At 36.2% G+C, this 27615-nt stretch overlaps 1 protein-coding gene across 6 annotated transcripts in view; it reads left to right on the forward strand.

Annotated features, from left to right (window-relative positions):
* The window catches only part of LOC145662586 (uncharacterized), a 60143-nt gene that overhangs the window by 19050 nt on the left and 13478 nt on the right, over nucleotides 1–27615 (forward strand). For 3 of the 6 annotated variants that reach the window (XM_081728296.1, XM_081728297.1, XM_081728295.1), the window contains exons 3-4: nucleotides 10552–10685; nucleotides 13124–13244. In XM_081728296.1, coding sequence (XP_081584422.1) covers nucleotides 10583–10685; nucleotides 13124–13244 — 224 coding nt within the window. In that variant the 5' untranslated portion in view covers nucleotides 10552–10582. The remainder of the gene's footprint in view (nucleotides 1–10551; nucleotides 10686–13123; nucleotides 13245–27615) is intronic. The other 3 variants (XM_081728299.1, XM_081728300.1, XM_081728301.1) reach the window with 1 other exon arrangement.

Here is a 27615-nt window from a genome sequence, read left to right on the forward strand (position 1 = left end):
AGAGTAAAAATAAAAGTGACCGTCTTTGTGACTTCATTACGCTTTAACCACAGGACAGATCTTAATAAAATTTTCAATATAGATGAAGTTGGGACCTGGGGTGGTTTTTATCATATCACTTTGACGGTAGACCTTAGGGGAGGAGGAGGGGAGGGGACATATATAAAAATAAATAAAACAACTCCTGAACCATCCAACCGATCTCGATCAAATTTTCAACATAGACATAGATGAGGTTCGGGCCTGGGATGGTATTTATCTATTCACTTTGACAATAGAACTTAAGAGTGGAGGAAGGAGGGGAAGATATATAAAAATAAATAAAACTTAATAACTCTTGAACCACCGGACCGATCTCGATCAAATTTTCAATCTAGATGAAGTTCGAACATGAGATGATTTTTGCCATATCACTTTGACGATGTAACTTAAAGGAGGGGTAAGACATTTACAAATGATCGAAAATGACTGATATTAGTGTCGAATCTATAGTTTTTGAGGTCGCTGAGATGAACAGTGACACTTCTGATGCCGTGGCCCGCAACATGGGGAGGAGAGGGGATATATAAAAATAATCGAAAATGGCCAATATCAAGGATCGCTTTAGTAATAGTAAAAAGTGACTGACTAATGAAACATATTACTATTTTTTTTTTAAATTTAATCCAACGAAGCGGGTAATTGATATTAGTACTATATAAAATTGAAATTGACTATGTTTGTGATTTTTAATCTCTTGAACTACCCTACCGGTTTCGACCAAATTTTCAACATACATGAGATTCGGGCCTGGGAATGTTTTTATCTATTCACGTTGGTGGTGTAAGTTAGGGTGGGAGAGGAGGAGGAGGAGATATAAAAAATAAATAAAACTTAAGAACTCTTGAACCAAACAACCAATTTCGATCAAATTTTCAACATAGCTGAGGTTCGTGCCTGAGATGTTTTTTATCATTACACTTTGACGGAGTAACGTAAGGGAGGGGGAGATATAAGAAAATCAATATATATAAAAATGAAAGCGATTATGTTCGTAAGTTAATAACTCTTGAACCGCCCGACCAATCTCAATCAAACTTCCAGCATAGATAAAGTTCGAGCATGGGTAGTTTTCTATCATTTCACTTTGACGGTAGAAGTTAGGGCTAGGGGAGGAAAGGAGTGGAAATATATAAAAATGAATAAAACTTGATAATTCTTAAACCACCCGTCCGATCTCGATCAAACTTTCAACATAGATAAGGTTCGGGCTTAGGATGTTTTCGTCATTTCACTTTGACGGTGCAACGTAGGGGAGGAAGGAGAGATCTGAAAAAAAAGAAAAAGAAAATGAAAGTGACTGTCTGGGACTTCATCACTCTTAAACTTGGCATGGTTTTTATCATATCACTTTGACGGTGCAACTTAGGAGAGGGGGGAGGAGATATATTTAAAAATGTTCGAAAATAACCGATATTGGTGTCGAATCTATACTTTTAGGGATCGCTGAGAAGAACAGTGACTTTCGTCGCTGTTTAAATCCAAATTCAACCTCGCAACTTGGGGAAGGAGGAGATATATAAAAATGATCGAAAATGACCAATATTAGTGTCAAATCCATAGTTTTCGAGGTCGCTGAAATGAACAATGACACTCCCGATTCCGTTTACATCCAAATTCAGCCCTGCAACTTGGGGAAGAAGAAAGGGGAGATACATAAAAATGATCAAAAATGACCAATATTAGTGTCGAATCCATAGCTTTCAGGGTCGTTGAAATGAACAATGACACTTTCGATCCTGCTCAAATTCAGCCAAGCAACATAGGGGAAGAGGAGGGAGGGAAAGAGAAGATATATAAAAATGATCGAAAATAGCCAATATCAGTATCAAATCCATAGTTTTTGGGGTCGCCTTGGTGAACAGTGACAGTTCGGATTCTGTTTAAATCCAAATTCAGACCCGCAACTTGGGGACACACATAAAAATGATCGGAAATGACCAATATTAGTGTAGAATCCTTAGTTTTCTGGGTCGCTGAGATGAACAGTGACACTTCCGATGCCGTTTAAATCCAAATTCATCTACACAACATAGGAAGAAGGAGACGAAGAAATATAAAAATGACCGAAAATGACCGATATTAGAGAGCGCTTTAGTAATAGTAAAAAGTGACTGACTAACGAAATATATTACTATTTTAAATTGATGGTAGTGTATATATATATATATATATATATATATATATATATATATATATATATATATATATATATATATATATGGGTGATTCCACGAAAAAGGGAAATTTTCACTTGGAAAATTTTTGTTCAGTTAATGGTCGCCTATTTCGAAAAAAATATCAGATGCACTTACTACTACAAAGTACATGTTAATTAGGTGTTCGACAGAGCTGAATCGTTATTGGTGTAGTAAATAAAAAATAATAAACTTTTCAGCACCCACGGAGTTGAGACCATAGGTCACGGAGTTGAGATTAGTTAACACGGAGTTGAAAATTGCTGTGGAGTTGAGAAACGTGATACATCTGGGTGATAAGTTTTGTTTTATAAGTGATTAAGATTATAATTGTCTACTATTGTCTACTTCATTTGTTTTCTGAGCTTATGTAAACCGTCTGTCTTCTCTGTGTGATCAAGTTAACACGTCGAAAGTGCAATACTTTTTCAACATGTGGTAAGTGTATTTGTATATTTGGTATATATACAAGGTGTTTCAAAACAATACACACATGTTTGGAAGCTGATTTCTGACACCAAGATAAGACGAAAAGTATAGACAACCTGGGTGCACAAATGCTTCCTTTCGGAGTTATAGGCTGCCGAAAAGATGAAAAAAAAATAATAATAATAAACTTTAAAGGTCCATAACTCCAAAACTATGAGACCTGCCGTAGTTGGGTCAAGACTTCACTTAGGAACTAATATAACAATCAATCAATCAAGAAAGGAGCACAAAAATATTTTTCTTATTGCTTCTTTAAAAGCTTTTTGTTGGTGCGCAGAACACTTATAGATTGAGACGTCAATAGGTTAAAAACAGACACCATCTTGACTTGACTGAAGTTTTACCTCCGGCTACCTGATAGCCCCAAATCTAAACTTCCGCGAAACACTCCTTAAATGGGCTAGGATCCACCAGCCGGCCTTTGAGTGTGAATGACACGTGGTCAGGGTGTCGGCTCTTACGGCCGTTGTGATGGTCTGCGCGATCAGGTTTCAGTACATCTCTACTCAAATGAGTTTTTCAATTACCTCACTGTGCGAAGTAAACACCATTAATTTTTGAGCTTCCACCGGGAAACAAACCCAGAACCACGCATGAAAGGCAAGAAGCGTACTAGTCACTAGACCATAAACGAGCTTTATTTCTATCAATATGTTGAAAGAACAAATATTTGGAAGAGCATGTGCATAACAAAACTATAGGATTATCAACTCCGTGGATTCCTTAGTTTTCAGATGGACATGGAGTTGAGAAAATTGAATATAATTTATCTTTACCGGCCCACTTTTTAACCAGTACATGTGAGTAATTGTGTATGAATTTTCTACGTTAAGGCGTAAGTTTCTCAAGGGAAAGAAGGTATATACCATACAAATACATTCAGTAATAAATACCATGGTGTTGAGTATCAATTAATATACGCACCTGCTTTCCACACACAAAAATATTTTTCCTATAGCTTTTAACACATGCACACAACTTTTTCTGTTCTTCAATCAAACATGTCTGCCTTCTCTTCTTGTGGGTGTTGCCAATGTGGACGACCATGCTATCTGTTGAGAGCAATAACAATTTTTTCTCATGCCATGGAGCTGAGACGAAATAGAGGTGACAGAAACGAAGCATAGTCAAGCTTTCGAAAATAATCGTTATAAAGGTTTACTTTCCATAAAACCGAAACATTGAAGTGTTCTCTTCCATTTAATTACCATTAAATGATGTTTGATTTGCGACTTCAGTTGTAATTTATTGATTAAAATCAGTCAACTGTAGTTTGTGACAGCCCACGGTGTTGAGAAATCTGGGTAATAATTAATTTTTTACGTATGTTCCGTGTTATATTTGCAAACTGTTATACATGGCATACCTACTTTGTGACGGTTACTACCAAACAAAATTAAAATGAGGTGATTCTTTCTAGTAGTAGTTTGAAGAAATGCCCGTGACAGAAAATTTCCCTTTTTCTTGGAATCACCCATATATATATATATATATATATATATATATATATATATATATAGATAGATAGATAGATAGATAGATATAAAATTTAATTTCTCATCTGTCTTTCTGACGAGATACTCGATCTCCTTTCTTTAAGATGGTTTTTGAGTTTAAATTGTGAAGATTTATTTACTAATGTGTAGCACTGCAGTGGCGATAGGTCAATTGTAAGAATCTATATATTCCAATATTTTAACAATAATCAAACACAGGTTGAGCGTGTTCATGCTCCTGTTTCTGATTTGTAAATGGCTTAAGCGTGCACTGTTTGCGCCAATATAAAATAATACTTTCAATTTATAGATTTAATTATACCCATCTTAGAAAGTATTATTGTATAGTTTCTACGCACACTTAAGTCATTTATAGGAAGTAGAAATATAGTACATGAAACTCTCAGGAGTGTGTTTGTTGCTTGTTAAAATGCTGGAATATATAGCTTTTTACAATTTATTTATCGCCACTGATGGGCTATATACTGGTATGTGAATAGCCAAACATCTTCACAATTTAAGCTCCAAAGTCATCGTGAAGAAAGGTGATTGAGTATCTCGCCAGAAATATGGATGAGAAATTAATATAAATATATAAATGATTATCATCACAGGAACACATTCAGATTAGTATTGTGGATTGACCTTTAGTTAAGTCCTTTTTACGGTAATTGAACATAAATGAACACAAAACGTAAAGTGTATTTGGATTAGAATTTGTTTTATTTCTTTGTGTTTAACTTTGTGCAGTTTTACCTTCATGCAGATATTGATTTTGTTTCTTTCGCATTATGATTAGCTTTCGGTTTTGTTAAATATTTAAAAAATATATTTAAGGTATGCGAGTAAAACGTGATATCCTTTTAAATAGCTTTTTATTTCGACATTGAATTAGAAGGTCAAGTTCGCAACATTTACTTAAAATATATTTTCATTTTTTTTTTTTTTTTTGGGAAAAAAAATCATAATGTAAAAGAAATAGAAAGTGTAATTGTAATTAAAAGGTGAATTTACCTTATCTAAAATAAATAATGTAATTGAAACTAAAATCCGTTGCTACAAATAAACTTCCTCTCCCTTCCTAAAAGGGTTATTCTATTATAAATGGTCGAACTCTCCCCAGTCGACCATCTGGGATTTTGATGAAATTTGACACACAGGTATCCTCGTAAGAAAGCCTGTTTTTAAATTTTGTTCTCTCTCTCTACCAGTTCTTTAGAAATTGACTTAGAAGTGAGGCAGTCCGCATCGTGACTTGCTGAACACACTGATTATTTAGGTTTTCAATGAGCAAGAATTCGGTTACTAATTATGTTACATGAGTCAAACTTTTTTTTGCAATAAATATATGCATCGTTGTAGTGAAGTAATATGTTGAAAGTGGCATGACCATTTTATGTTCGGATATATAAAATGTCAAAGTCAGCACTTTTTTTACATCACCACAGACTGCCTCACTTCTAGGTCAATTTCTCAAGAACTGGTAGAGACAGAAAATAAAAAATAAAAAAAATACAGGCTTTCTTATAAGGGATATAGGTACCTGTATGTCAAATTTAATCAAAATCCCAGATGGTCGACTGGGGATTTTTTTCTAATTTCGGTGATTATATATGGACTGACCCAAAAGTAGTACGTGTTGATAGGCATACAAGTGATTCAAGTGTGAGAAAATAGTAGTGTTTCCTTGAACATTCCAGTTAATACCGAGGGAGAGTGAGAAAGAGACAGAAATTAAAAAGAATAATAACTGTTTCACTGATTCATTACGAAGTAGTGTAGTATGTGAGGTTACTTCATGTAGGTCTAATAATTTGTATTGCCTTTTAAAAATGTGATCAGATTAAATGAATATTTAAGAGATGCGAAAACTGAATGTCCGGTAATTGTCAAAACATCAGAAGGAATTTTAAATATGGAAGAATTTTATACTGTTAGATTGAATGCTTTAATATTGTTGTGCTCTTTTTCTCCCGGCTGCGGTGAAATTAAAATGAAGGTGCTGTATGTATGCTAGATTGAATGTTTCTTTATTCTTATGTAGAACGTAAACGATATCTTAGAATTTGATGAATGAGTGGTCGATAGATTTTTCAGTCTCACGACTGATGCTTGTTTTGTGTGTTCTTGTTTCCTGTTGGATATCAAATGAGAAGATAAGTTGCAAGATATCAACAATTAATAAGTAAACTAAGTAATCTTCAACTTCTTGTTTTCAACATTATCTCACATCCCACGGAAAAGTACAATGCAATGAAGACGCCAGAGGAAGCGAATAACCCCTGGTGGCATTGTCCTCCATCCGATATATTGTATTGTAAAGTAGGTCAAATAATATAAAACTTTATTTCCTATTCACTAGAAAAAAAGCTGCTCCCCTCAAAAAAAAAATGTTTCTTTCGCTCTGCATGTCCCTCCCAATAGATTAAACCTGGTGTCGTAACTACTGCAGGAAGCTCAATATTGTGAATGGGAACGATGAATACAAGTGCACATATGTTTAGATTGCTAGTGAGCTCCCATGTAGCTGTATGGTTAGCTTAAGCATCTTCGGCGTGGGAAATCCGGACTCGATTCCTGGCGGCAGCTCATGAAGTTCGGATCCCATGTTACGCTGTACAGCTACGCCTCATAGAGCCTCGCTACTGAAAGAACACTAAATCCTAATCCATCCATTCAACCATAGATCTGTTAATGGGACCACTAAACCAGCGGAGCACAGATAAGAGTGGCTCTGATTTCAACATTTTATGTTGGTTCGCAGCTGGCAGAACCGTTAGGAGGTTGATTTTCAGGATACCAAGTGAAGGTTAATCTTAATAGTATTTTAGAAGTTTTTGAAGATTCATTTTATATAGTGTTAGTTTTGATTATGATTTTTAAAAACTAGTAGTGATGATAAAGATGTAAGGGCTCGTAACATATTTTCTCAGCACTTTTTTTTTCTCTTCTCTCTCTCTCTCTCTCTCTCTGGGAAACTGATTTGCCGCATGTTAGATTTCAGTTTAAGTAAAGAAGCAACAGTTTGTTTCATTTCACTTTTTATAAGTGATTATTTTGTAAGTAGCTTATTACCGTGTTTAGCTTACTACAAACTCGACTAGTAGTTCATTTGTTTAATTTTGCAAAAAGAGCTCAGTAGGTCCTTCAAATACAGTGCATTTGGAGCTCGTAGAAAAATATAAGTAACCAAACCTACAGCGCGGTGTAAATGTTCATTTATACCAAGAAAGAAAAAAAAAACATGGGTTTTGTACTACTTTGTTTAAAGTATTATTGTTTTTCCTGTTTAAAGTTTGAATTAGGCAACCCGAGAAATTAGATGACATGATGCATAATTTACAGGCACGAATCGGGTTATGAATGGGTAGCTCAAACAACACGATAAGTTGTATTGTGTAACTGAACACTTTAGGCAAACTAGGTATTGCTGATTGGTTTAACACTAAGTGCCATGTGCATATTTTATGCACTCTTGATCTATTATTAGGGTCACGTACTTATGTTATGCACACTTCATCTGGTATTCAATAGGCCAATGAACGCTGATGGACCCGGAGTAAAATATCTAATTTTATGCCTTGGTACTTAAAGTGTAAAAATCCAATCAAGATAGTCCTGTGCTGATCGATCCTAAAACTCGCAAGTATTGTATTTTATAGTAATCGTGGAAATAAATTTGTAATTGTATCAATGTACAGTTGCATATAATTGCAATATATAACATGCGAAAGAATGCAAAAAGCACTCAGTATTGTGTTAGATATTGTGAAATAAATTCAAAATCTTAACCAACTTGTTTTAGATTCGATTTAAAAGAAATATTGTATTCTTTTAAGATTTTAAAGTTTTTATATATATATATATATATATATATATATATATATATATATATATATATATATATATATATATATATATATATATTTACTTCTAGCGAGTGACGGATGCAATTTGACATCAAGTTTAATGTCATTTTTTTCTAGTTACTTTTGTGATTACCAATACAATATATTCGGCCCAGCGCACGTATCGATGCTTAGGAGACAAAATTAAATTTAGGTATTTGGTTTCAAGTTTAAAACTGCTGTTCAATGTCTACGTATTAACCGATATAAGTAGCAATAGGAAGATAAGTTAACTCCAGCATTTTGCCAACGAAGGAGAGATGTGGCTACATACTTTCCAATTTATCATTTCACCTCCAGGGAGATCACGTAGAGTCAAGTCGTGATTATATTGTTAGAAGTGAGAGAACTATAGATCATTTTCTTTCTTTTCTTCAGTATCAGAAGAAAGGATACTGTCATATATGTTTTAAAAAAACTGACTATCTACGTCTTTTCTTCTCTATAAACTGTAATAGAGCAGTTTTTAAAATTTTTTAAATTTAATTTATTTTTAAATTTTTTTTTAGGAACTAAAGTGTGAGGGTTATTTTTGAAGTAAGATTCGATTGTCGGTAGAAACAAAACCAGTAAAGGTAATGCCATACATGTTTGGTGATTTCCTCTGTACACACTAAGCTATTTTCCTACGTACTTACCTCGTTTGTTTAAACCCTTATAGTGTTCGACAAGTTTGTATGCCCACATCATAGAAATTATCCCTCTGTGACCAAAGCCAATCTTCAACCGTTGCTTTCACTTGTTCATCGGTGTCAAACCGCTGACCGGCGAGAAACTACTTCAAGTAGGGGAATAGATGATAATTGCACGGCACAAGGTCCGGACTGTATAGTAGGTGGTCCACGATTTTCCATCCAAAAGATTAGTTCTTGAATTTGAGCAGCAGAATAAGGACGTGCATTATCATGTTGCAACAGAACAGCAGATGACAATAGACCATGGCGCTTATTCTGTATAGCACATCGAAGCTTTTTCAAGCGATTATAATCTGCTCCCCTATCTGAAACAGTTTCTCGACGGTCAACTGTTTGACACCGATGAACAAGTGAAAACATTGCTTGAAAATTGACTTTGGTCACAGGTTGGTGATTTCTACGACGTGGGCTTCCAAAAACTTGTCGAATGGTATGATAAATGTTTAAACAAACAAGACAACTATGTAGAAAATTAGCTTAATGTAGACAGAGGAAATAACCAAAAATGTATGGTACTGTCTTTACACTAATTTTGTTTCTATTGACAATCAAACCTTAGTTTAAAAATAGCCCTCGTACTAACTCTTATGCAAACAGTTGTGATAATACAGTCTTCTAAAGAGTGCAAATATTGTTATCTGTGTGGTGCGTCAAGGGTTATTTTCTAACTAGGTGTATCACAAACCCTACTGTTTGCTAATTCATTTAGTCCTCTGTATTTCTTTTTGAACCACTTCTCTTTTATATAAATTAGTGTGTTAACATGTGTACTCTTAAAAGAAAGAAAAAAAAAGTTAAGCAACCATATTTTAAAATTTTTCTGTGAGTTGTTTTTAAATTTTTAGCATTAAATCAAAATATGATAGCTTTTCCTGTACACCTATAAATTCGAAGTATTGTTTTAATGTTTGTAGTTGGGAGAAATATTCAGCATATACGTATAATTTACAAAAAGATGTATTGCATTGTTTTAATTTATTTTTCTATTGAGTTCTGGTAAAAATCATAAATGAAATCACAGTTATTGATTTCAGGTGTTACAGAGCGAATTCCGGGTAATATTTAGACCAGCTAGTTTTGGAGAACATGTGAATGTGTATTTAAGTTCTGAATTCGGCAGCCAATTAATTTGCTTGAACTGTACCTCTCATACTGTTTGCATTCGTCTACAGAAGTATATCAAAAAGCTAGATTTCTTTTTTTTTTTCTACTTGTATGTATATGTAACATTTAACCTTTTTAATGTTGATAGATTAATGAATATATTATGTGGTAGTTGCAGTCGATCATTACATAGAGGAAAAATAGTTGCATCGCACTGGAATACGTTAGTAAATAGGGATGTAGTTATTAATCGAACATTTTATTTTGGAAAGTTGGGAATCAGAAATATACGGAAATTGATTGGTTTTATAGATTTAAGGCTTTAATTGTGTATAGAAGAGTGTCAGTAGATGTAGGTTTCTAGTTAACAAATATAGACTGTTTTTTCAAGAAGTACTGTTGCTTGCAGATATCATTCTTTTGTTATTAATGGAGGGACTTAAGTCTTCAATGAATATGTAGGATATTTGGTTGATAGAAGTTTGGAAGTTATCATAATTTAAGTTAAATATAGTGGTGATTGTTTTATTCGATTTCGTTATGTAGGATAAATTACTTGAATTGAAAACATATATTTACATAATTAGGGCTTGTAAGTACATAATGAATATATTATTATAAGGTTTTCCAGTTCGGTTGTGGGATTGAAGGATATGTCACACTCATGGGAAAATTCAAGAAGACGGAATGGTACAAGCGCCTCTTCACGTCTGCGTATGGATGTGTATGGTGCTGCTAAATCTGCAAGGGCCAAAGGTAATTTTACTTGCAGTTAAGTATAAATATTACTTGTACATGTATTTTGACTCATATCTTTCTTGTTTGTTAGTTGATCGGAAATTTATTCCAATAATAATAGAACTAAATGAAAAGTAGTACTCTTTACCGCATGAATCTATTATTTACGCTGTAAGTTTTATTATTAATTACTTGGTTCAAATAATAAAACCACGTTTATACTGAAACATCAGAATTACTGTAAATTCAGTTGAAGTGTTATGTTCTACTCATAAAGTATTAGGACTGTCCATACTGTTGAGAAGTTTGATATGCTTTACATCATACAAGATGCACATACAAGGAATATTCTCATATATTGTGGACCAAATTTCTTTGGATTGCTTACACCAATAAATAACAAAAATTTTGCCTGCTGAAGTCAGAACAATAATGAACACGAAGGAAAAACTTATGTTATAAAGAAACAATTTTCAGTCATAGTAAGTGATAAAAATAAGGATGATTTGCCATATTGTAGTCATTCGTAGGTTGATATCATATGATGATGTACGAAACGAGTTCAAAAAGCAGACAGTAAAATTCAGGTTCGAATTTGATCATCATTCTAATGAAAGTTTTTGTCCTACCTTGAACACATCAAGATGATCAGGACTATTGTTACTTTTTTCAGTGATTCTTTTCCCGAACCATGTGTATCATCATCCTCTGATCTTGTAACTCAAACAATTCAAAAGCAGTTCAAACAACTTTATGTATATATACGAGGCCTGTCTAAAAAGTATCCGACCTTAATTTTTTCCACGCAAAGTAGTGATTCTCAGGCGGTGCCACCGTGCACGGTGGAAGTAGGAACCTTAATGCGCATGCTTGAATTTTTTCACCGCGTTCGCGTGTGCCAGTCGTGAGCTGGTGGTCGCGAAGTGAGGTGCTGTTGGTAGTGTTCGTCGGATTTAGTTTTTCTCGCAAGATGACTGAACGAATTGAGCAAAGATACTGCATCAAATTCTGTCAAAGGCTGGGTGATTCTCAAAGCCAAACAATTCGTAAGATTCAGCAGGTGTTTGGAGAAGATTCGATGGGTGTAACACAAATTAAACAATGGTTCAACCGATTCAAAGATGGCCGCACATCAGTCGAGAGTGAGCAGCGTAGCGGCAGGCCCCAAACTGCTCGGAATGTAGCTGTTGTTGAGCGGGTGCGAAATTTGGTTATGGCAGATCGCCGTTTGACAGTGCGGAAGATTGCAGAAGATGTTGGAGTGAGTAAAGATTCTGCACATGCAATTTTGCGTGACGATTTGAACATGAAACGAGTGGCTGCTAAATTTGTACCCAAGTTGTTGTCTCAGGAACAAAAAGACACCCGTTTTGACGTTGCACAGGACCTTCTGGACACTACCAACACTGATCCTGGGTATATGAATTCCGTGATAACTGGAGATGAGTCATGGGTGTACGGGTACGACCCAGAAACAAAACAACAATCGTATCAATGGAAGCATCCCGATTCTCCAAGGCCGAAGAAAGCGCGGCAGGTGCGAAGCAAAATCAAGGTGTTGCTGACTGTTTTCTTCGATGCCCGTGGAATTGTGCATCACGAGTACGCACCGGAAGGACAAACAGTGACAAAGGAGTACTATCAAGATATTCTCAAGCGACTCCGTGACGCAGTCCGGCGCAAAAGACCAGACATGTGGACAGCGAAGAACTGGCACGTCCATCATGACAACGCCCCAGCACATTCATCCCAATTGATCCACACGTTCTTAGCCAAACATGGAATTACAACCGTTCGCCAACCTCCCTACTCTCCAGACCTGACTCCTTGTGACTTCTGGTTGTTTCCAAAATTGAAGACGCCTCTGAAGGGATCCCGTTTTGAGAGTAGAGAAGACATAATGCGGAACACGACGACGGAGCTGAACAACATTCCAAAAGAAGACTTCCAGCGGTGTTTCCAGCAGTGGAAGGATCGGTGGGCTAAGTGTGTGGAAGCACAAGGGGCCTACTTTGAAGGGGATTAGGGTCCCAAATCTGTCAGGTATTCGCAACTATTTTTCTGGCCAAAGGTCGGATACTTTTTAGACAGCCCTCGTATATATATATATAATTATTATAAATACAAAAGATACAAAATGAGTAGTTAAACTGAAAGATTAGGCAAAATATGTAAATTTATCTTTTCAATGATTTCGAAGAACGTAAGATCTGAATTCTTAAATTTACTTGGGAAATGATAAGATGCAATTCAAAGTAGAGGAGCATTTTGAAATCATAAGTGTATATCTCACGTTTGATGTACTTTTTCTGATAATTGTTTTAATGCTCAGATTAATTAGTGCATTTTATTGTCCAGTTGAGTGAAAAAAAGTATTTCGTGATAGTAGTATTACTACCTTAAAATCATATTAGAAACAATGAAAATGACCACATATTTTATGACTTTCTTTTCAGTCGATAGTCAACGTAAAAAGGAAATAGATAAAGTCATGAAGAAAGCAAGGAGAGAAGGAGCAACCCAAAGTAGTTACTGGACTAAAAAGTTGCTAGAAGCTGAAGAAAAGGACCCAAACAGGTATTAGATTGTTCACGGTCTGTTATTAAAACTTTCATCATGTGAAAGATGTCTGTTTAAATAAGAATTTTCTTTCTAAATTTGTATATAATATATGACAATTTTATAAACAAAAGTACTAAGTAAGGTAACAGCCTACAGTATCTGTTCATATGAGGGCGGGGTGTAAAGTTCTCGGCCTAACAATGAAAGACTGCGAATTTCAGTTCAAAAATGATTTTATTTTTCGACATAATCTCCCTTCAATACACTTGGTCCAGCGTTTCTCCAACATTAGTATTCCTTCCCGGAAGTGAGAGTCTGGTAGGTTGTGAAAATAGTCAATCACAACCCTCAACTTCTTCATTCGATGTGAAACGCTTCCCAGAAAAGAAGAAGAAAAAAAAAGATTTGGGAACAGATAGAAGTCTGATGGTCCAAATCAGAAGAATATGGGGGATGGCCGAGCAAATCGTAACCCACATCCCGCAGATTTTTCAATCGCCAACGCACCCTTGTGCACAGGTGCGTTGTCCAGGTGAAAAATGATTTTCTTCTTCAAACCAGGCCTCTTCTCGCGAATTTTGGCATCCAGCTGGTCAAGAAGGTTGGAGTAATATTCGCCTGTAGTTGTTCTCCCTTTTTAAAGGCAATCAATTAACAGGATCCCTTTCGCATCCCAAAACAGACTGGCCATGACCTTTCCGGCCGATACGATCGTCTTCGCTTTCTTCGGCGCCTCACCACCGGCTTCCACCCACTGCTTGGACTGCTGTTTCATTTCTGGCGTGTAGTGGTGAACTCATGTCTCATCCATTTGTCAGAAATTTCCGCACAAAATCAGTCGGATCCCTTTTGAATCGGTTCAAAGATTGCTGCGAAAATCGTTTCCGCATTTGCTTTTGGTCGGCAGTCAGCAAATGCGGCACCCATCTTGTGCAGAGCTTTCGCATTCCTAGTTCTGTGTGCAAGATGTTTCGCATCTTTTCCTCCGATATCCCCAGACTCTCAGCTGTCTCACTCCAACACGATATCATGCACCTTTTCGATTGTTTCCGGTGTGGTTGCGGTTTTCAGCCTTCACGTGGGTCATCCTCGAGGGATGTGCGACCACGTTTAAATTGAGCTGCCAATTTTTTAACGGTTGACATGGAAGGAGCAGAGTCCCCGTAAACTTTATCAACTTCGGATGAATTTCCGTAGAGGTTAATCCATCCAAAGCGAAAAATTTGATTACTGCACGATATTCAAATTTATCCATTTTCACAACTAACATGCAAGACGTCTAACTGCAACAATACCTGCACACAAATTACTTAAGAGAACAAGTTGACACTTGTTATAGGAACAACTGAAAAGGGACCCAGGCATACACAATAAAATTTTGCTGATTGGAGTGCCATTTCTGGGTCAGGCCGAGAACTTTTCACCCCGCCCTCGTAAGTTCCGAGAATTCCCATTCTGGCATACGTTGATTGAAGACAGTTAACACGTAGAGTGTGAAAGTTCAATAACATTCGCTATTAACCAGGCTTCATTCCCATATTATATATATATATATATATATTAGTGCTGTTGAATTTTTGTGACATTTGCGGTTTTCAAAACCGAAACCGCAAATGCGGTTTTCAAAACCGAAACCGCAAATGCGGTTTCCAAAACCGAAACCGCAAAAGCGGTTTTCAAAACCGAAACCGCAAATGCGGTTTTCAAAACCGAAACCGCAAAAGCGGTTTTCAAAACCGAAACCGCAAATGCGGTTTTCAAAACCGAAACCGCAAAAGCGGTTTTCAAAACCGAAACCGCACATGCGGTTTTCAAAACCGAAACCGCAAAAGCGGTTTTCAAAACCGAAACCGCAAAAGCGGTTTTCAAAACCGAAACCGCAAAAGCGGTTTTCAAAACCGAAACCGCACATGCGGTTTTCAAAACCGAAACCGCAAAAGCGGTTTTCAAAACCGAAACCGCAAATGCGGTTTTCGAAACTGAAACCGCAAAAGCTCTTTTCGAAAGCGAAAGCCACCCGAAACCGTGTTTGCGGTTTTATAAGGGATTGCCCTTTTCAAAGCAGAAACAAAGTTTGCTGTTTTTAATTACACCTTTTAACAATTGTGAAAGCATCTATCGATCGAGACAAATGAATTGATTTATATGTGTGTTTTAACTTTTTTTTTTTTTTTTTTTTTGCTCCAAGGCTATTATGGTAATATGTGCAGCACAGTGCGAAAGGGATAGTTCGATGGTTGTACAAGTCACAGTTAAATTAGGGTTGCCATATTTTAAAATCAGAAAAGTGAGGGTTCTAAACCGTAAGTATTGATGTGAACTTCCGTGTTACAAATACTGACCTGCGATCCTTAGTACTTTTTTTTTTAGTTATTTCTTTGATGACACTTCCAATGTACTTTTTGGCTGCAGGGAAGCAAACTGGATCCCACCTGATTTTCATATATGTTGTAAATTAGACCACAAGGAACACGAATATGAAGGAATTTTGACATTTCGAATGTCGGAACTCGAGATATTCGAACATAAATTGACCATGGAAGCAAACTGGACTCTACCTGATTTTTATATATTTTGTAAATTAGACCACAAGAAACACGAATATGAAGGAATTTTGACATTTCAAATGTCGGAACAGGAGATATTCGAACATAAATTGACCATGGAAGCAAACTGGACTCTACCTGATTTTTATATATTTTGTAAAGTAGACCACAAGGTACACGTACCTGAAGGAATTTTGACATTCCGAATTTCGGAACTCGAGATATTCGAACATAAAGTGAACACGGAAGCAAACTAGACCCCAATTGATTTTTATATATTTTGTAAATTAAATCACGAGGAACACGAATCTGAAGGAATTTTGACATTCCGAATTTCGGAACTCGAGATATTCGATCATAAACTGACCAGGAAGCAAAAATGACCCCATTTGATCTTTATATATTTTGTAAACTGGACCAAAATGAGCAATAATCTGAACGAATTTTGACATTCTGACTTCCCGAACTCGAGATACTAGAACTTATACAGTAGTTTTATGTAATATGTAAAAAAGTAACGAAGAAAGTTTTGTCGCTTTTTGACCTATGACTTACAGCATCGATATATCACCTAAGACGTATCTGGAAGATCAAAAACAGTACCCATCAGTATCAATGACCTTCTGCCAACGTTCGGGATGGGCATGGATTCCTTCGCGGTAGAACTTGGTTTGCCGTGAAGCGAAGAAGGTATCAAGTGCATTTAGCACCTCTACTACGGAGTTGAACTGGAGTCCTCTAAAGTGAGTGTCCAAGGAAAGGAACAGGTGATAACAGGAAGGTACAATGTCCGGACAGTATTGGGCATGTAATAGTGTTTCCCATCCAAAGCGTAGGATGGTGTCCCGGCTCATTCTAGCTATGTGGGGTATAGCGTTGTTCCGTAACGGGGGAACCCCATAGCGATTGAGAAGTGTTGGCTCCAGGGTTTTGAGTTTTTCTTGAACACGGCTCAACTGCTGACAGTAGACAGTTGCATTGATGTTCTGCTCTGACCACCCGGTAGCAGTTCCCGATGCACGATGTCGTGAGCAGTCCACCAAACACACAGGAAGACTTTCTGCTGCATTGCTGATTTCAGCTGTTTTGGAACCAGTTCATGGGATTTTAACCAATGATGACGCCGTGGAGCTTCGTACAGGACCCACTTCTCAACACATGTCAACATCCTGTCCAGAAATGGCTCCTTCCTCAGACGAGACAGCAAAGAATCACAGGTGTCTGCACGCGTAGCCTTCTGGCCCGGAGACAAATCAGTGCTTCCCAAATTGATAGAGGTGCTGGCGAATGGTTTCTCCACTAACATTGAATGTTAGCCCCAGTTCCTCACATGTCTGTCCACAGTTCGGCTCAACTGCTACCTGAAGATCCTCATTTTGTACATGTGTTGGTCTTCCGGCACGTGTGGTGCGTCTTTCGTGAGTGTTTCGTCACCGTTCTTAAACTTGTTAAACCACCCTTGCACTGTCTGCGTAATCACGACACCTTCACGAAAGGCCTGAGGTATCTTCCGCTCTGCTGCAGTGGTGTTCGATCCAAGTTTGAACTCGTATAGCATACACGCCCTTATGACGCTCTGTGGAGGTTCCATATTCACTCAGTCCTTACACAAATTCACGTTGTAACTGAACTGCCACAACCAGGTAGAATATTGGATATACCCACACCAACAACTGACCTTCGCCTTATATCCATTCGCATTCAACTCACGGTATGAAGGTCAATTTAACACAGACCTCCACAAAAAGCGACAGAACTTTCTTGGTTACCTTTATATATCTCACAGGACATAACATGTTTCGTATAGAGAATATTGTGTTTTTTCATATAGATAGATAGCGTCTATATTAAACTTTAAGTTTTAATATCTCGAGTTCCGAAACTCGGAATGTCCAATTTCCTTCAGATTCGTGTTCCTTGTGGTCTAATTTACAAACTATATAAAGATCAGGGGAGGTCCAATTTGCTTCCCTGCATCCTACTTTTCAAACGAAACAGTTTTCCAGAGTGTACATTTTGCTTCAAACTGAGTTCTGCCCTGGCTAAGAAACGTAAATTCGCTTCTATAAGAGTCTTGAAAGTTACACTTGAAATTGTCGTTCGGCATTCTTGTAGCTTATGAAGGCATGATTAATTCAAGTATGTTTGTCACAACATCTACAAACGAATATTCATTCGTATAGAACTTCCAATACATTACATTAAAAACACATGAACTACACAAAGAAAACCATTGTGCATTAGAGCAGATCTCTTATTAGCAAATGATTTTGCACACGCGCACTGCTCAGATAGCCCAGAGCCTGAGCCTGAGCCCGAGCGCGAGTTCAAATTTAACTCAATCGCGATTGAGATTGTCAGAGGTGTAACGGTTTACGTTGATTGTACCATACCAACTAAGTCCTCTTAGATTTTTCTCCAATCCCAAAAAGCGGGTGGTTTTTCGTGATTAAGATATGTTTAAGCGGGGGACGAATATAGAACCTGAAAATCGGGTGGTACCCGCTAAAATGGGTTAATAACCCAACACAAAGCTCAATAGAAATGAGGTATATCCCTATACACATGCAACTCATGAAATTCAATTTGAAATATCATCCACTTAGACAGTCATCTTTTATATTATTATTACTCTTTCCCAGTGGCGTAGCAGCTGCCCCCGCAATCCCCGCAGTGCGGGGGGGCCCCGATGTATAGGGGCCCCGAAGTCTTGCGATGAATAAAGTTTTAAAGAAGTAGAACTTCCACCTTACTTGTGTCGGCTTTACAAGTGGGGCCCCTTCTCTATACTTTGCGGGGGGGCCCGCAAAAGTGTGCTACGCCACTGCCTTTCCCCTTGTTTTTAAAAATAGTACTGCCACTCTTTCTTTTGTTAACAAAAAGGCAGCACCTCACTTTCTTAATAAAAAAGAAAAAAAGAAAATCTCTATCTCAATACACAATGTTATTGTTGATTTGTTGCCACTCCGATAAATGTGAATGTTGTGGTTTTGCATGTGTTGACTGGCTTCTTATCGCAAGTCCCAGACACCTGCAGTAGTTTATACGTGAAGGAAACACCGATCATATTTTATTCTATCTTTTTACTTCCCAATAACGATAGCCGTGCCTCTTTGAGAAATTGCAACTTATTTTTTTATTCTGCCAATTGTAAAAGTATATTCACCAAGAATTTTCCCACACTTTAAGACATTTTAAGAAAAAATATCTTTTTTTCCTTCTGCAAATTTTGATCATTTTTTCCCTACGCCGAGGGAAATTTCCCTCCATCTGGCAACTGTGAGCTGGAGTGGGGACAGATTCTTTGCTGTTTTCTCGTCGTTACGTGCTGTCGTATTTTTGTGACATTTGCGGTTTTCGGTTTTTCAGAAAACCAATTTTCTGAAAACCGAAAACCGCAAATGCGGTTTTCAAAACCGAAACCGCAAAAGCGGTTTTCAAAACCGAAACCGCAAATGCGGTTTTCAAAACCGAAACCGCAAATGCGGTTTTCAAAACCGAAACCGCAAAAGCGGTTTTCAAAACCGAAACCGCAAAAGCGGTTTTCAAAACCGAAACCGCAAAAGCGGTTTTCAAAACCGAAACCGCAAATGCGGTTTTCAAAACCGAAACCGCAAATGCGGTTTTCAAAACCGAAACCGCAAATGCGGTTTTCAAAACCGAAACCGCAAAAGCGGTTTTCAAAACCGACATTTCGGTTTTATGAAATTTCACTTTTTTCAAAAACCGGTTTTCGGTTTTTTCAAAAACCGATTTCAACAGCACTAATATATATATATATATATATATATATATATATATATATATATATATATATATATATATATATATATATATATATATATATATATATATATATATATTGATAGATAGATAGATATCTTATTTTCCTAGGATTTCCAGATTGTAGTGAAGGCAAGCCCGAAAACCAGAGGCATTTGTGTAATTGGGTACGCAAATTTGAAACTGAAGATTTTTTTCATCGATACTTCTTACTTTTATAACCACTATTACTAACACTACCATTACCACTAATTAAAGGTATATTGTGCTGAACTGAACGAAAATAAATTAGTGATTATAGACGCCTGTCTTAGTGTTCATGTTCACTTGAAGTTCCTTACTGCGTTAGGAAGTCCTATTTCACAAAACTGGTTTGCGAAATCTTGACAGGCCATTTTCAAGGTCATCTGTAACACAACTTTTTGCCATCACAAGTTCTGTTGACACATTATTTTTCTATCATCTGACTATAAAGCTTTTAGGGCTTCCTTAAGGCTATATTGATAGCTTAAACGACTTTGGCGCGGGAGCTCATGTGGTGCGAATGACACATTAAACAGTAGGTCCACGTCGTATATAACATCGTTGCTGAAAGGGATTCTAAACTCAAAATCATTAGCTTCCATTACACTAAACGCTCGTTCGACATGTGCATTACTAACTGGTGTAGCGAGAATATACTGCATTATTTTGAACAAATTTGGTACATCTGCTGTCTCAGAAACTGCACTCCATAATTTACAGTTGTTGGCACTACAGATTTCGAAACAGAAAACTCATTGTACAGCCCATCTTCATAGAAACTAATTCCAAGTTTTATCGCCACCTCTGTCAAATCATTGAATGTTGGTGCCGTGTAATAATATAGGTACAGCAATCAAAACACAAAATATAGTCCTTGTAAATAACTACTAAATGCACAATGTAAAGCGTAAGTGGCATATATAGATAATTTGATATGTAAGCCTGCAAATTTAGTTCGTTGGCTTGTAGGCTCGTAGAATGTATTTTGAACCCGGCCACTGTACAAATCCCGGAGATTTGGCAACCCTATGTTTTTCTATCTGTGTGTTCTAATTTAACTTTTTCCTCCTTGTTCATAAAGTCTGTTGAAGTTGAACGAAACGTTCGTAGTAATGAAGTAAATGTTCTAGAGCAGCGATTATAGTATTTGGGTCGTGAAGTTCATTTATAGAATGCAGTAAAGGCTCAAGGAGTTTACAAAAATCATATATGCGTGTTTCAGCTTGTGGTCATTATACATGGTTCGTATGCGTCTTTATTTTAAGTACTAGAAACGTACTAGAACTTTTCTTTGGTAAGTTTTCATTTATGGCCAAATGGCTAATGCCCATAGTTCAAGATTTGACTCGAAGTTGATACGAAACGGATGAAAATCTAGGTACTAGTTCAGATCTCATTTTAAGTAATAGGTGTCATGTTGTGTAACCACGATACTGAGTTCAGTACACCAATCATAAATAATCTTTTTTTTCCAGTTCTTTCCGAAATCTTCAGACTTCCAATTACAATTTTGCTCGTTTTTTTTCTCTCTCTCTTTTCTATTAAGGAAATAAATTTTCAAGAATTCTTTTCATGTATATCTAAAGCTAATCAAATCGATATGTCAGTGTCCAAGAAATGTCTGGCGGGACGCACTAATGTGTCGCTTTGAGCCTGCAAATCTGTGCATGCTGATTCTGATATAATTACCATTGCATCACAAGCAAACAGCAACAGTGAAAACCGTCCTTTTTTTAGCTGTCGATAAGTATGTCCACCTTACTTTTAGTGCTACTCACTTAAAATTCACTAGGGGGCGCAGTGGCTCAGTGGTAGAGCGTTCACCTCCGGTGCTTGGGGTCCCTGGCTCGATCCCAGCTCGCGCCGTGTGGACTTTGTGGTGGACAAACACCGTGCTCGTGGGTTTTCTCGGGGTTCTCCCGTCTCCTCCCACTTTCTTCATTCCACCATTTCACTCATCTCTCATCATCACCGTCTCCTTTAGGCTAACCGGCATAACCGTGGGACGTAAAACTTAAAGATTTCATTTCATTTCATTTTCATTTTTAAAATTCACTGTCTCAGAAGTAGTGACAATCAGCTTGAACAATACAATACAATACAATATTTATTGTCATTAAACAATATTTGTTGCAATAAACATTGTCAGCATATAAATAAATATATACAAAGAAAGAAAAGAAAAAAAAGAGTTACAATTTACACTTGTCTTCAAATTCGTTGATACTATAAATAGAATTACTTACAAGAAAAGATTTATAATATTTTTTGAAATCATTATCACACATCATTCGTATATGCACTGGCAATGTATTATATAGTTTCATTCCTGTATATTTATAACTTCTTTGTGTTATACTTAGCCTAATATAAGGCGTATTTAAGTCATCTTTATGTCTAGTATTATATGAATGGATATTGTTACGATAACCTAAACTGCTCTCATTTTCTTTAACGTACATAAGACAACTATAAATATATAGAGAGGGAACTGTCATAATTTGTAAATCCGTAAAATATTGTCTACACGATACACTATCAGTTAAACCTTTTATTGCTCTTATGGCTTTTTTCTGCCATTTAAAGACAGTCTGGGCACCTGGTGAATTTCCCCACAATATTATGCCATACTGTAGATGAGAATGAAAAAAGGCATAGTATACTGCAAGAAGCATTGTTTCTGTAACTGTTGTTTTCAGTTTACGTAATAAAAATAGCACTCTAGATAATCTCCTGCATAAATTTTCAGTATGTTCACCCCAGTTTAATTTCGGATCTAGATGGATTCCCAGTAGTTTTACGGAATGGTGCATATCTACCTCAGTCATATGATTACTAAGAGAAAAATATATAGTCTCTGTTTTAGATTCATTTATATAAAGTTTATTATGCTTTAGCCATATAGATGATATTCAAAGCATTTCATTGCTTTTAGTTTTAACACTTACTAAATTCTTATCCGTATTTAGAAGAGTTGTGTCGTCAGCATATAATACAGATTTACAAGGTAGGAAACTTGGGAAATCATTTATATAGATAAGAAAAAGTAAAGGTCCTAACACACTACCTTGAGGTACCCCTGCTGTTACATCCAAAAATGTTGATCTTTCGTTAATAATACGGACAGATTGACGTCTATTACTAAGATAGGACATAATCAATGACAACTCAGTTCCCCGAATACCATAATAATATAATTTTTCAACCAATATATGATGTGACACCGTATCGAATGCTTTACTTAGATCTATCAATGTTGCACACGTATTTAAATTATTTTCGAAGCTATCTAATATATGTGAAACTACGTTTTCTACGACCTTAATCGTGGAAAGGCCAGATCTGAATCCAAATTGCGAACTGTGGAATATTTTAATTTGTTCAAAGTACATTGATAATTGACTTTTGATGCATTGTTCAAAAACTTTTGAAATAATTGGGACTAATGATATAGGACGGTAACTATTACGATCACTTTTATCATTTTTCTTATGTATAGGTACTGTAACTGTCATTTTAAGGCAGTCAGGAAAGATTCCATCTAAAAGTATCCAATTGAATAAGTAAACCAAAGGATCAATTATAACATCAATTATTTTTCGAAACAAATTATTAGAAAACCCATAAAGATCTTCACTGTTTGAAGATTTTAATTTGTTAACAATTTGTAAAACAGTCCTGGTATTTATTCTAGTCCACTGAAAATTTGAGTTAACGTTATTTAGGTTTTGCTGTGCTAATAAACTACTAAAATTATAGATTTAATTTTCAGAAGAAAAGTCTTCACTTTTTGACATATCACTTAATTTCCTTATGTTATTTACAAAATGTTCATTGAATTCATTGGCGGATATTGGTATGGGTTCTTTAATATTGCATTTTCCGATTTCCTTATTGATTATAGGCCAAGCCGCTGCACACTTGTTTTTTGAATTATTTATCCAATTTTCGTTTGCAGTAATTTTTGCTGCTTTAATCTCTTTTCTGTATATCTTTTTAGCAATTTTAAATCTCTCTTTATCTCTAGATAACCCTGTTATATTAGCAATATTATACAATGTGATACCAGTTAGGAACTGTTTGTGAATGTTTACTTCCGTAGGTGGTACACCTCTTAATCTTTTCTGGACAACATTCATTTAAATATAGAATCAAAGTATTGATAAACTTATGGAAAGCTTCGGAAACATTGGCACATTCAGCAAATAAATTTTCCCAATTATGATTCCCTAATGTATATCTCAGATTTTGTATGTTAAGTTCACCTAACAATCTGAATCGTTTAATTATTGGATAGGTAGCGTTCATATGTGACATCACAGGGAACAATAGCCATACACCTTCATGGTCAGACAACAAAGGTTGTACAGTACCACGTAACAGGCTAGTTTTGTTTTCATTAGTAAAACATTATCTAAACATGCAAAGTTTCTTGTGGGCTGATCATTAATATAATAAAAGTTATGGGACCTAAGAACATCACATAGTAGTGCTTTAATGGGTGTACTAATAAGGACGTTAACATTTATATCGCCAATATAGAATGTTGTATGATTTTTGTATTTATAAAGATAGCTGTTTAATTTCTCCCAACCACTAAGAAAAATATGCATATCTGAATTCGGTGTCCGATACAACGTAATAACTATTACTCTGTTATGTTTAAGTAACACACCAGCTACCTCAAAATGTTGTTCTATGCAAAAACAAGTTAAGTCAAGAACAGAGTATTCAATACCTATATATATATATATATATATATACAGACTGTCCCATAATTCGTGTGTAAACTTTAATTTCATAGTACTCAGCACTCGTAAGAGCTAGAACTGTGAAATTTGCAGGCAATTTAGAGGAAGGTCAGAAGATTTGTCTGATAGCAAAACGAAGTCTTGGGTGCTAGAGTCTGCGGAGTTACAGGGTCAAAGGTCAAAATGCGATTTTTTCCTTATGGGATTTCAATGTTAAATAGTAGTCTCACATGCCATTCTTTTGAATATCCATCTCAGGTAGCAAAAATTGGTATATCGACATAAATTTTAATCCGAAACAATGTGATAACGAGAAATTTGCGCAATCGTGACCCCGTGACCTCTACCATGTCATCTGTGACCTTTGCGGAGAAAGCTCCCTTTTCAACAGCTTATTGTGCACGATTAATTCAGTTGAAGATAATGTTAAAAAGCATATGCATAAAGGATTTATCTAAGATCCTTTTTAGCAACTCGAAGAGGTCAGCAATATCATCAGAGGTCAAAGGTCATGCAGTTAAAATGTCATGTTTGATGTGTTAGCAAGTATGAAACTGCGACGTTAGAAAACTGATTTGAGCTACCATAGAACACATGCATAAAGGTCCTTCCAATTGGTGTCTATGGGCATAGGAAAAAGGTCAACAATTTCATAAAAGGTCAAAGGTCACATGGTTAAAATACCATGTTTGATGTGTTAGAAAGTATGGAACTGCGACATTTAAAAAATATTTCAGGTACCATAGAGCACATGTAGAAAGGTCCTTCCAAAGGATGTGTATGGGCACAGGTAAAAGGTAAACAATGTCATTAAAGGTCAAAGGTCACGGAGTTAAAATTTCATGTTTGATGTATTAGCAAGTATGAAACTGTGCTGTTGGAAATAAGGATTTTAGCTGCCATGGAACACATGCAGAAAAGTCCTTCCAACGGGTGCACATGACCATACTGAAAAGGTCATATTGCTATATGGTGAAGAAGCCTAATTTTGTAATTCAGGTACTGCAAGGAATGGTAGCTATCTGTTTGTTTGATATTGAAAACAATGAATAGAACATGGCATGAGTTCCACGTTTTGTTAATTACTTATCCTTGCAAGACTGCATTCGAAATGTCTTTTTCTTATTGAAACATATTAATAGCTATTTAATACACAGAAATATTTGAAATATTGTCTTACCTGTTCAGATTGCAATTTATTTCATGTGATCTCTGAAATGTGCTAAACATAAGTTCACTCTGTGAACAAGGGTCTTTGTGAAGATGTTTTCAAGAGTGTCCGGAGTTATCTGTTCAACGGCACGCTGTATCGATTGTCGATGTTCTTTAAGTGTTGCTGAAGGAGTTTTGTAAACTTCTTGCTTAAGAAAGACCCACAGAAAGAAGTCACATGGGGTTAGATCAGGACTTCTAACTCGCCACTCAACATCGAACCCATACTTATTAAACGGTTTCCAAACCTCCCTCTTAAAATTTGTAATGTCGCCCTAGTACGATGTGCTGGAGCACCATCCTGTTAAAACCACATATCATTGTGTGGATCAAGATTTAAGCGATCAAGTTCAGGGAGAAGAAATTCTCGCAACATGTTTTGATATGTAAGTTGACTAACGTTTCGGAGAAAAACGGCCCTATTACATCAGTTGCTGTTAGTCCCATCCATACTACAATACCCCTTTGATCTGCACAGCGTTCAATTTTTTTCCACCGGTGGACTGGGTCCCCAGAACAGTGCATGTGACAAAGACACAGTTCCATTAAAAAAAGACTTAGCTTCATCTGACATTATAATCTGAAATAAAAACATGGGGGTTTTACTTGATTTGTCTATCAACCAGTTACTAAATAAAATTCTGGCATGCAAATCATCATCTTGTAATTTATGTACAATCTTCATCCTGTACGCCTTAACTTCAAGCACACGCAATATCTTACTCAGCGAACTTCTTTTGACGTTGAGTGCCACACTCCGGCGACGAACTGATTTTCTCGGTGAACTAAGTACAGAATGAACCACTTTGCGTATAGTGTCCTCGCAAGAGTTCCTTACAGGCGGTCCTGCCTTTCGTTGTCTGAGAAAGATGTTCCTTCCTAAAACAGTTATTTTGAAACTGCTTGTAAAGACGAATAATTTGGCTATTGCTTACTTTCACATCCCACTGTGAAAGCGTCTTTCCTTGCGTTTTTGTAGCCGACTTCCTACTAAGAACGTAACACTCAAGCAAATTGGCACGTTGTTCCTTTGGTAGAGTATCCATTGTGACTCACACAATTACACACGCACACTTCCAAAAACGTAGGCCTATGGGTATAGGGAAAATAAGAAATACAACAGTTTTTATTTTCTTACACAATACAAGACAGACAAGATTCACTAACTCATTTAATATTAAGCTCAACTCAATACTCTACTGCCACACTGTCTTTGTCCAACTAGATTATCATTCAAGTAACACCAAACCGCCCTTGTGAATGAAACAGACTGATTACTTGACGTGAGCCCAAAACATAAACAGACCGCGTTTATGCTTCAATCACGGAAGGGTATAAATAAACGATAAGATTGCGTCCCTTCATATATGGGAAAGCAATTTATTCCCAGTGGAGTTACTCTTATTTTCTTCTCAATTTCCTGGGTAAACGTCAAGTCAATATAAAGGTTGCCATATTTATTTAACATGAGATTACGGGACATCTTTGTTCTCCCCCCAAACTCCTCAACACAATGCATTGTTTGGAAACAGTTTATTTTCAATGCATTATCCTATTTGATATGGATACAAAGAAATAACGAACAATCTAGTAGTACAGTCTGTACTTAGGATTTTTTAGAACTCTTGAATGATTTGCATTTACTTTTTTAGAACTCTTGAATGATTTGCATTTACATGTGATATTTTCATTGGAATATGCTATCCAAATAATATCCTTTTTATAATCTAGGAAATGAAAGAAAATCGTGCACCTGCTATGTCCTAGAATGTCCTGCACACAATAATGACTTTCTAAAATTACATATTCTTGTTATTTAAAAAGAATAGGTTTTCCGAGAGCCGAAAAAACTGAGCCGAGAGTGTACTTTCAAACATTATAAGAATTCAGTTTAACATTTCGCATAGTTTAATACTACCAATATACGAACAACAAACCTTTCGTGATCTTTGACCCCTTACGACTATCCCGAGTTTCATTTTTGGTTGAAACGAAACCTTCAATAACTATTTAACGCATGTTTTCAGTGGCATCAGTGATTGGATTAATGTTGTACTATAAGATGTTGAA

This window comes from Thermobia domestica, chromosome 10 (assembly GCF_964235325.1).
Source record: "Thermobia domestica chromosome 10, izTheDome1.hap1.1, whole genome shotgun sequence".
Lineage (NCBI taxonomy): Eukaryota > Metazoa > Arthropoda > Insecta > Zygentoma > Lepismatidae > Thermobia > Thermobia domestica.